Source organism: Vanessa atalanta, chromosome 1, assembly GCF_905147765.1.
Source record: "Vanessa atalanta chromosome 1, ilVanAtal1.2, whole genome shotgun sequence".
In the NCBI taxonomy this organism is placed as follows: domain Eukaryota; kingdom Metazoa; phylum Arthropoda; class Insecta; order Lepidoptera; family Nymphalidae; genus Vanessa; species Vanessa atalanta.
The window spans coordinates 12,922,114-12,934,989 of NC_061871.1; the positions used below are offsets into that span (position 1 = coordinate 12,922,114).

Consider the following 12,876-nt stretch of genomic DNA (forward strand, 5'->3'; position numbering starts at 1 on the left):
CGATTGAGTCAAGACTCAAGACGTCTACGGTATTATTGATACTGAAAGTTGCAATTAGGCCAACTATTACAAGAGAATGAACATTTTCTACATTCATTCATTATTAATTCTCAACTTTCTTTCTTATATAAGCAATTATAACATACTAAAACTTTAGATTATTTATCATATAAACAAATTAATTTTTAAATGTCATCGACCTCTCATTTCATAGCTAAACTTGTTCTTACCTCCCTATTCGCTACACATATATTAATTAAAATAAATTAAAAAATATATTTCACGTTATGGTCCACGATATCTAACTTCTATACTAAATTCAAATTATCCAATAATTTGAACAACATTCAGTAACAAACATACAGACCCGAATCATATATAATATGATGTTAAATTATAGACGAAAGTAATATAATATAATATAATAAGGTCTACAAGTCTAGACGGTAGAATTTATATGCAATTCATGAACCACGTGGTCTTCGCGTGGTGTGGTCACGGTCACCCTGATCGACCGAGTACCCCATAGCGCATGCGCGTCGTCAGAGTTCAGACCCCCCAGGCCTATATTTCATCCGCACAACCCTACTGCACTTCGATCTTATCCGATCGAAATTTATGTTTGTTTACGTTACCTGGTGAGATTTATTATTTTAAATTACAATGTCTTAAGGATAATAAACATTAACAAATAATGTCCAATTAAACTTCAACATGTAACATTGTTTCATAATTAATCAACTCGTATGTCTATCGAGACATTTCAACAAACAGTAACAAAATATATGAAGTGTTTTTTATTGTTTATTATTTATTTTAGTTAGTTAAGAGTAATTAGACGCAAGATTGTGCTTGTGGGAACATTTAAAACTTTTTTAAATGACAAAAAAACTATACTTCTTTACTACTATTATAAATGATAAAGTAGCTCTGTCTGTCTGTCTGTCGCTCTTTCACTGCCAAGTCAATGAACCGAATTTGACGAAATTTGGTATAAAGCAAATTTGAACTTCAATATATTCTTGAAATGCGATGTACGAGTATGTCAATATAGCCTATAGCCTTAGGTTGACTGTTAGAAAACGCCTTGATGGCGTAAGGCCTTTTGTACTAAACAATTGTTAATAGACAATAAAGTGAAATAAATTAATATTTACTTTTATTTAATAAATTATTTCATACTGTAATTTATCTACTTATGACGAAAATTTGATTTTTTTTTATGAAACACTCAAGTAAATTCGGTTGGTTTCTATGTAATGACAGTCGATACGGCTAGTATTTTGACATACGTATAGTAAGCCTATAGTGTAGTTCACGACTATTGACTGAAGAACCCGGGATCAAATCTGGACAACTTCCACTGAGTGTTCATGAATTTTATGAATATTAATTCCCGCTTAGCCTAACTTATGTAAGGCTCGTGCTTAAACGTCTTGAAAAACTTGAATGTATCTACAGTAATGAGGCGTGGGTTTATTCTATAGGCATTCAATTTTATAGGCCTCTTCCTTTAATATTCTGAAAGTAAATGCGAAAAAAGTAGCAGTTTCGTTTTTTATCGAAAACGAACCTTGTAAATCTTTTATTAATTAGACTTTTTACTTCACCCAAAGTATTTAAAACGTAAACAATTACAGGCGACTGTCGTTTAATTATATACGTCAAAATGTATACAGGTATGTTTAAGTACTCTTGGTTGATTAAAAACGTATAGCCTATTCCAAAGGGAGGAGTATCAACTAACCTTAGTCACATATTTGCTACGAAGTGCTTATTACTATGTCATACTTTAAATTTACTTCCAAAGTTCAGACAAACCGTTGCCGACATTTAATACGGCATAAATTATTTATTTTTTCCCAACCGATGACGTCATGTCAAGTCAAGATCAAGGTTGTTTATTTGGCTGTTTTAGGCGGCCGGACAAGTGGGTCATCTAATGATATATTAATATGTGGTCACCACTTCCCGCAGACATTAGCGCTGTAAGAAATTGTAACCATTCCTTACATTGCCAATAGGCTACCAAGCTTGGGAACTAATGTTATGTCTCTTGTGCTTGTAATAATAGTGTCTCACTTCAAACTGGAACACAACAAAATATTGCTATTTGGCGGCAATATATGATAAGTGGGTGGTACCTACTCAAACGGGCTTGCACAAATCACTACCACCAAGTAAAATACCATTACAATGAGCTATTAACATATTTATCTCAAGTCTACATATTACACCAACCTAAACAAAAGCTTGCACAAGTGCACTTAGTTATTTTACCCTTGTAATTTCAACAGTTTGAAGGACTTAGTAATTTGAATCAAGTGCTGTCCTAATTGGCCTTACATTGCTAATTTATTTTCGACGTGGCATTTTTTTGGGGGTCGACGTTACACCGCTAAATAGCCGTCCATCTTAGAAAGATTATTTTTCTATTTAATCTTGTTTTATTGTAAAAAATGTAAGGTAGATAAACTGGATGATCAGTCAAATGCGAGTCGAGATTATCAGTCAAGTAGTCAATTAGTCAGCAATTGACTAAATAGAAAGTAAGTCAGTCAAAATCAATCGAAGCCAAATTGAAGGAGTCAGTTCCAAAAATAAGCAAGTTCCATCTTATTAATTCATTAAAAGGTAAAAAATTATGTTATATCCGGATGTTAATTTCACTTTTCTTTCAATCCATAATTGTACAGTAAAAAAATTAGTCGAATACAAAAGTACACGACCAATTACTGTCAAGTATTCATATAAGATTTATATATATATAAAAGATTACCCGAGAAGAGATAATTATCTCTTATAATGATAGATCTTGCAAACAATGAAGCTTGTAACAAATACAAGCTTTTAAAAAATGAATGCTGTTTTTTATAGTACCTACATTTGACCTTTACAAACGAAGAACACAAGATTTATTAGGTTAGGAAGTCACAGACGAATAGGCGTAAAAACTTTACCATAAGAGTTGTAGACCTACATACAAACTATACTACATTTAAAAAAACGGCAACCTACGAATCCAGCGCCATCTAGTTCTAGTGTATGCTATTCACTCTGAACAGTATAAAGTTACAAACGTCATTTTGATTCGAGAATCGCGCGATAGATGGCGTTATTAAGCTGTTTTTCGTTTATAAAATTAATTAAATAATTTTTTTTTACTAATATGTATATACTAATAAATAACAGGAAGTTACTTTCCAATTAATATCTGATAAAACTACTAAACCAATATACATAAAACTTATAGTAAAAGTTACAGCGCGTTTTGGAGGTTTTAGTATTTAGTAAAGAGGCAAACAGGAAAAGTCCTAGCGATGGTTATACTTGTGATATAATACGATCGATATCTACTATAAAAACTGCAAGCTACCTCGAGCTCGTATTAAAAACTATTAATGAATTGAATCCATTAAAGATATTATAGAAACAATTAGTGTTACGCTCGGTAAACATTTTCATAACGTGTACCTATTAACTATTAACTGGTAAATCACAGCTATTACAATTGATTTTTCCTGCTTGACTTTTTGCTTGTATATGTATTAAAGTGTATACGTACAAACCCACACATCAGTAAGGTACCTATTCTTATTCCAAAACGTAAAACTTTAAACTTATTGCTATTAGACGATTTGAAAGGGGTGAGAAAGGATGAGCAAGTCAGTGTAATTTCGTCACAAGAGCTATAACTTCGTTCCTATGGTTCCCGTCGCATTGACGTCGTTAGGAATGTTTAATATTTCTTACAGTGGAGTCTATGGGCGGTACCCCCTTTGCCTGCCCGTCTATTACAAATAAAAGACTATTTATTTAGAACATACTTTAAATGCAATAAAACGTAAATTATCTAAAATGCGTACAAAATAAAATAAATCGCACGTGTAAAATGAAGATATATCATCATCTCAAATTAGAAACTAGTATGTATTCAAATGTGCCAACGTCTGTTATCTGAGACTGTAATGCTATATCTTATTGACGAACCTATCAATTTACATCAGACGAAAGCGAAATCACAATAAGTGACATACTTCATTAGACATGAGATGAAACTGCGACGTAACATAAACACGACCCATGTAGAAATATGTTTAAAATGTTCTTGTTAGTTTTCAAGTCAAGGAAGGTTTCCTATTTAAGCTACACTTAAAATAATAAGCATTTAAACATAATAGCGAACTGCTTTGCACACTTAATCGCGAAAGCGTTGAGTATGCTTTAGAAACGTCTTATTCACTAACTTTAAATGAACCCCTCAATAGTTGGCAAAACCTACTCAATACTTTGGCTTGTTTGTAAAAATGTAAGGCCAATTTGAAGGGAATTTATTAAGAAACATGTTCTAAAATATACATAACAACATCTTCCATAACAAACGTCTATGAAATACAACAACATTCGAAAAACACGATGAAATAATTTTGTTAAGCAACTTTAGGTTTCTCACTCTCAACTCATCGGAAAATTACAAATTTGTAATGATTTTGTTGGCATGTTTAAAGTAAAGAGAAATAGACAGAGACCTAAGGGCATACTTCGGTAGATTTAAAAAATAAAATCAAACGAGCGAATACACTTTATAAGGGCTGGATATCATAACAACGAAAATTTATTCGAAAATTAGTACATGTTAATTCAAGGGAATATAAATGTATTATTAAAGACATCCAGTAACTGCACAAACTAACTGCAATATAATACAACCTTTTTGCACCTCAACTTTCTAAACGTACATTGAAATATAATCATGAGAAAATATTGTTCCAAGCGTCTTTGTTCTATTGATCAGCTACATTAACCGATTTTACTTTAAATAAAAAACTTTATTAAGACCAATGTTGATGTACAATTGCTTGAAAATTAAAATCATTGAATACGGACAATTAAAAACCATTTTGACTGATCCAATCTCTGTCTTTTATGCTATGTCTAGAATCTAAATACTACATAGCTCCCTTTGGGGGTGTACAGGTTGGGAGGGTGGGAAAAAATACTACGAGCACGCTGTTTCAATCTACTGAGATTCGTGACACAGTTTCAAGATTCTCCCTCTTGAAAGTCACTATCCCTATCTACTAGACATAAACGTATATGCTCTTGTTACGAAGTCATGTTGAATGGATCATTTAGATATGTTACAATTTTAAAATTGTTACATCAAGTAAATCTTTAATCACCTTCGAGTTTGTTGAACTGTAAACATGTTGAAAGATTGTATAAAGATGTGGACCTGCACGTGCCTAGTAATGGTTCTTAACGGCACGTTAACTCAAACAGTGCTACGTTATATCCCAACTGAAGATTTAAATAGCAGCTTTATGAGGTTTACGTTTACCAGAATTTTAAGTTAAATTTAAGGTGACCAATTTCTTACTCTTGTCGACTTACCATTTTTTAATTAAATAAGTTTTGTTATTACAGGTAGAGTAAATAGTTTTTTAGTCTTAATAAAAACAATATAAACTTTTCCTATTTAAAAAAATAGCTCGTTTGAGTAAAATGCTAAACACAATTCACCTTCGAAGTTTTTCCATCGGAATTGTTCTACGATATTGGTTTAAGCAAGCTCTAAGTGCATACTTAAAATTTAAGCACGGCAGTACCGTTATGTTCAGAATTCTAGTGATTAAACTTGTTAAAGTTTTTTCGCCAGCAAAACGAAATGGATTCAATGGATTATTGGTATTATTATTTGTTATGAGTAGACAATTTTTACACATCCAACTTGGGTTTTAAAATAGTTGTATGAATTACGCAATGAAGCAATGAAAAGGTTGGCATATTCTAGAGGAAATTGCGAACGCTTTTTATTCCTTTTGTCCAAGCCGTACTCGAAAGTCTAGTTGATCAATCACACAGAGACGACCAACAGTAAGAATACTTTTTATTTTTTCGTGCCTAAAAACGCAGCGAACTTGAATCATAAATGAATCAATCATATAGTATAATATAAAATACTTAATTATATAAGTAAATAAACATCATAAATGTATGTTACCAATATATATTGACGATATAAAAGTTGCTAATTATCCTTTTGTTCAGTTCAATATATTATGTGCAAATTGCAACAATTTAAGGTCAAATACTTGTGAAAAAAATATATGATATAGCTGTACAATTTTAGATACTTATTTGAAGTATTAATTCCTTTTATAATTCCAAAGTACAATTATTATCGATATTATTAATTACAGTTAGGGCAAAAATGCCTGTTGCAGTTGTGTATTACATACTTCATTATAATTCAATACAATTAATTGGTTATACCGATGACAAATGAACTGAAGAGGATAATGGAAAATCGACGTGCAATGCGACATATCCAATCAATACACATAAAAGGACTTGAAACACTACCATCTCTCTTTCTATCATCAGTAATTTGACATTTGCAAGAAGAAGACAATATCTACAGGAAAGCATGACATACTTTATTCTTATTAATTAAAAATAAATTATTCAAAATAATGTAACATTAGAGATATTGTTATAAAATATAATATTATTGGTTTTGTATATAAGTTAAGTTTATATTGAAAGCAACTATCGTAACGTTTCTTAAGCATTACGTAAATCCAACAAAAAAATGTTTTATTTAAAAATATGATGTAGCAGAGCAACCCCATCTCAACCAGCGGGTATCGTAGGACCCGACCAATGGAATGGATTTTTAGTTAGGCGCATCCAATGGAGCACGTAAGCGCGCCTCAACCACCCTTATGGTGACCGGAACTAACACAACAGCAAAAGCATTGAAACAAAATTAACGCCAGATGCCCGAATGACAATAAATTTTAACAATTACCAAATAATTATTGTCAGCATATCGAAAACCAAATCTATAAAATATATTTTACATAGGGAACGTCGAAATACATATATAGCAAAACCAAGACAACTTTTTGTCTTGTCCTGTATATGTTTCTACCAATGGACGTTGCGATCGGTTGAACGGCATAGACTTTGATGTACTGCAACGCTCTCTAGCGGCGAGTTGAACAGATAAACAAACATCCATTTTTATAAATGAGACGTTTCATTAGAAAATTTATAGAATTTCGTTCATATTTCATATGAAATGAGACGTAACGTCTATAATGTATTGATTTAAATAAAAATGTACTAAAATTATAAATAGGAAAGTAACTCTGACTTTCTGTGTGTTACGTTTTCACGACTAAACCACTAAAACGATTTTTATGGAATTTGGTACGAAGGAAGCTTGAACCCCAAGGACGAACATAGGTTACTTTTTCAACCATTACACCAATGTTGGAAATAATGGATTGTTAAAAAGTTCTTAAAGCATTATCGTTATAAACCTACCAAAAATTGAAGGGAAAAAGTGGCCGAAGCCGTCGCGCCGGTGCAGCCAGTAACATATAAATAAGCAAAAAAGAATACAAACTTTTTTTCTCTTCTGTTTGTTAATTAAATTACATTTTTGTTCATTTGGTAACTTATATAATTAATTTTAGAAGAAAACTATTTGAAGTACAAGTATATTTATATACTTATTTTTATTATATTTTTAAAATTAACAACGCATTCCGCGTAATTTTAGGAATAGTTCGTGATTTATCAATTGTAAACCACGAAATCCCCGTTCATACATCAGACGTTGTTTGGGCAAAAGGCACGTGCCATCAAACTAACAGACTTCGATACCAAAACAAAACAACGTTGGAAATGAATAAACTCTTCATCGTTTACCAAACATAATTACAACATGAAATTATTTATAAAATAAAATTTCATAGGAAGCTAAAAAGCGTCTAGTGTCGAGTTGTTAAATAAAATGGGCCAAATAGAAAATTACATATCATTTATATCTTTCAATCAGCTGTTAGAAAAAAAATTTCTCTATTGTTGTAACCTTTTACCCACCATTAATTATATTTAACATCCACGCTTTGTATAAAATCATAGTGGGCGTCAACACGTCACAAATTCAAATCAATCTCTCTCATTTACAAACTTTTGTGTAATCACTCCAGAATACGTCAGGTAAGATGCATTAAGCTAAAATTTTGCTCATAATTTTAGTCCTAATAACAATACAATGTTGTGTAATTATTGGTTTCGTTGGTCTAGTGGCTAAGTTTATTATGCTGTGGATATTGAGGTTTTGGATTCAATACCCAGGTCACGTTTTAATAATATAAGTAGGAGGACGGACAAATGGGCTAAGTGTTTACCCATAAAGATTGGCAGTTTTAGAAATATTAACCAACCTTTGCTAATGCGCCACCAATCTTGGAAACAATTATGTTACGTCCCTTGTGCCTGCAGTTACTGGTTCACTGACCCTTCAAATTGGAACACAAAAATACTAAGTACTGCTGGATATATACGTACTTCCAGTAGAATATCTAATCGTTTTTTTTTAAGTTGACAGTATTTACACTTCGGTCGCTCGGAAAGCACGTATGGGTATTGCGCCTAAAACTTTCCGAACGTGTCCGAATTGCCGTCACATCAAATTTATAGAGTGAAGTAGTGAAGAGAACACTTCTGTTGTGCGCAGTTGGTTGGGCTCCTTGCAGACTGGTCACCGTGACTAAAATCCAGGCCAGGACGTCATCGACGTCATCATTATAATAGTCAATACTGACTGAAATTTTAAACATACTGTTCTAGTTACAAAATATTCTAATATAAATGTATTTTTTATGTTCATAGAAACCTGCTTAAAATATACACGATAATCCAAAATCCACAATTCTAAAGGCTATCGGGCACACCTCATTAGTTATTGCTAGTAATAACAAACAATATGTTAAATACACTCTACCCAGTTATTAGCTTAGCGATAAGATAAGTCATATACAGAAATAGTGCCGTCATATTTATTAAATAATAATTATTACTTGTCGGAGTTATATTTATATAAATAACAAACGCTTACCTGATCTGTACTCTCATTGACTGGCCTGTATCGAGACAGCACTGGCCTATTCCTTGACCTAGTCAGAGGCGATTCCGACACAGATGCCATCGTAATCACTATCACTGCAATACTTAAAATCTTCTGACTTTATCCAAGAGAATATATGCGAATAATAATTTACATAACCCATCCGCTAACTACATACGAAGGAAACAAACTGTTACGACCACAGCACTGCGCTACTAACAAATATGATACCACATTTTTCCGTCGACAAATCACATCCGGAGGAGAGTCGAATGAAGTCGGGTGAATCAACGCCAAGTACCACTCGGCTTAAAGCAAGCACTGATAACAATTTAATGGTGTTTTTAACGCAAACAACTATCTGACTCACTAATTGCATAGAACCGTGCTAAGTATATACCTACATACATACATGTATCGCAATCCACGTTCTAATTATGAACCTTAAATGGGGACTCGATACGAATATAACATTCTGAACGCTTTACCGTTTACTGCCCCTTTTCAGGCTAAAATCGTATCGCTGTTTCACTGAACTCATGTGAACAATAGAAACACCAAACATCTCATACGAAAATAGATTAAAATATCAAAAATTATTTTAATAACCACGCATTTTACTATTAAAATATAATTCTTAACAGTAATTTTACAAAACAGCGTCCACTCAGCGATTACGATTTCGCGTACTGGAACAATAGGCGTCGTTGATATCAACACATTCGTCACTATTGGTTTTGTATATACATGCATCGTTGGAACTTACAGCAATGGATGACCATGGGGAATGATATTTGTGTCACGGTGCCTGATGCGCCCGACGTCTGACGAACATATTCGGCCGAATAGCGGTCGCGAATTCCTACTCGTAATTCAAACGACGCGTGCAAGGCACTCGATACGTGTGGAACGGACAAACGGTCTCGTCGACCTAATAATTCCTTTTCGATATCATTTTATTGCATATTCAAATTAATACTTTTTGCTTGCACCGCCAAACTATTCCGTTACCATAACCTTTTTTTATGAATGTAAGCTACCTGTATAGTACTGTTATTAAAAAAAAAAATACTTACCGCTATTTGTCGCGTTGGATAGGCAGCACATGAAACAAAAACGAAAAACTATAAGATATTTCACAATGATATGATCGTTGGCTCTTGATATTCCATTCTACTAGAACCTACCTATGCAGGGAAGACAACAAATACCTACGTCTTCGAGACTATCTGTACTCATATATCTTTCTTCCATTAACAACGATTGATTACTAACACAGCTTACACCTACATTATAAATTATGGAATGGCAGCATATTACCAGCGAACACTTGACACAAAAAGTCCAGGCAAGGTTCTGTGAGTCAATGAGACGTCTATGCTACCATTGTTTTCAAATTCAGATTCTTTCATTGTTGATTATGTTGTAAACATTTGATACCAAAACAAAACAAATGACGAGAGCACGTTAAAGATATTTTTAAATGTGGAATCGGTGTTCAATTGCTTCCCAACTTTCGCAATTAATATCGCTTCAACTTTTATTTAATAGTATAACTGCTAACATAAGTTATTTGATAAATTTATGCGATTATATTTATAAAGACTAGCTAATGAATTTTTTACCGGTTCTTCTCTATAATTTGTTAATAGTCATTATTTATTTATACAAATTCGAATCACTGGTAACGCAGTCAGCATTAAATATTAAAGATTTTTTGAATTTTCTTTTGATAATAATATCAATACAAATGGTAGAAGTATTTGTAATGTATTTTTCTTACGTGAGCACAGATGGTTATCCAATGTTTCCATATTTGCAGTTATTTTCCAGTATTATTCAAGCATTGAGAACAAACCATTTGATCATATTACAATAATACAATACACATACACACGACTACAACTGTCACTAAAAACTCATTCGGCGTTTCTGATTAGTAAACAAATTATCTCTCGTCCTCAATACAACAGTCAATTGTTTACTATAAGCGAGTGTTAGAATATTAGGATGAGCCGCGCTAAGCCATCACTATAATGTGTTTACGTGTGCAAGACAAATACACGGTGTACGTCGGAGAGACGTATGCGCACACGTCCACAGGAACTAAGCAATGAGTGACGCCCGCGCCGGCCGCACATGCATTTGCACTCAAAGTTATTTCAATACGCGTAGAGAATTTGCAACTTGTAAGATTCCGAAACGTCACAGTAGCATTGGCAGGAGAGCAACCCGACCACCCAAATTCGAATTCATTTAAATTACACCTAATATATATTTTTTGGAATAGAAAAATTATTAAATGTTTATATTATTACATATATAGATATTAAACAAGGATGTTAGGAATATGTCATTTCGTATATGGATACGCATATATGAATAATATTTTACCGGTTTCAGATACGGTTACGGATAGGTACCAAATTATTTCGGATTATCCGATTGCTTCGGATAGTTTCGGTTACGGATTTTAGATTATTTAGATATTGTGAACGAAAAAATTACAAGATATTAATTTAACTTAATTTGTAAGCTATATATTTAGTATTAGGTATAATCACAGAAAAAAGTAATAGATTTAAAATTCAATTAGCTACTCTTGAAGTGTAACATTATCCAAAAACAAAAAACGAAAATTACCGAGTTCGGTTAGGGATAGATTTTTATTTCGGATATCCGATAGTTTCGGTTACATGATACGGAGCCCCATAACATCCCTAATAATAAATCTGTCCAAATTACCTCTTTTTAAAAATAAAAATAAGTAATACGGTTTTTTGATTTATATTTCTTGAATTTTTTAATGTTTTGAGTCGTATATCAATCCTTTTTTGCAAAACAATGCAATAAAAGTTAATTGTTTTAAAGTACCTTAAATGCATGATAACATGATCGTAAACTGATGTATTAATTTAATGCGGACTTCGAACCCATACTGCTACTTGTAAACAAGGACTATATTAATATAGAATACGTTGATATTCTCGCGACACTTCAAATACAATTTAGTATCAAAACTTCTCATACCAAACATTTTTTCATTCAATAAGTTATGCTCGTGAAGGGTCATATCCCCATATTTTGGGGTGAAGACACCCTCTCGATTGTAATGCCGCCTCTAAATGTTGAGCTAGCAATATTGAGTTTTTAATCAGATATACGTTTATACATGTAATGAGATATATGGATATAATATATGGATAATATGAGATTAAAATTGAAAAATCCGTAGTTTCACTCCATCTCATTGTCACAGTAATATTAAAATCGAGATAGATAGAGAAAACACTAGAACAAATCATACAGTATATCAATATTTATAGTTAGTTCTTACAAAACCGTAGTATACAATAAACGAAAAGCCTACGTCAGGCTTTTTTTTTTAATATGTAAAAGTTAAGGTGTTTTCTATCTTTCAAACAGAATAATTAACGTGATGGATATTGTGGACTAATATTTTTAAACGGTTTAAGATAAAAATAATGATAAACATGTCGAATTCCGAAACATATATTGTTAATTATTTAACAGAGATGAAGTAGAAGTATCGAAAAGTAAGCGTGCTCACGTGCATCGCTGTCGAGCAAAATTAAAAAACATTACTTTAAATCCCTTAAAAACATCGCTTCATGTAACGTAGAGTATAACGGTAAGGATAGGTGTCGATTACAGTGACAGGACGCTTGTGGCGTGTTATGACTGTCGGGTTCCGCAAGAGAGAACCGCTTTAGTTATAGAGTACGACGCTGTACGCTCTATGATCACAAAACAATGATATATAGTACCAAACTTTACTCTAAACAAAAGGTTTACTTAAAACAAAAAAATATCTTTAAGTCCATATTGTCCATTTTTTAATTTAAGAATAAGTTCTTTTTTCAAACGTACGTAAGATTTCATCTTACGTAATCTCTTATCTGTATTAAAGCGATAGTTGTCGTGTAACT

General features: G+C 32.5%; 1 protein-coding gene across 1 annotated transcript in view; it reads right to left on the reverse strand.

Annotated features, from left to right (window-relative positions):
- Nucleotides 1–9,492, reverse strand: part of LOC125063831 (septin-7) — a 36,210-nt gene extending 26,718 nt beyond the window's left edge. Inside the window, exon 1 of the mRNA XM_047689431.1 lies at nt 8,918–9,492. Within this exon, the coding sequence (XP_047545387.1) occupies nt 8,918–9,007 (90 nt within the window). The 5' untranslated portion in view covers nt 9,008–9,492. The remainder of the gene's footprint in view (nt 1–8,917) is intronic.
- Nucleotides 9,493–12,876: the final 3,384 nt, after the last annotated feature.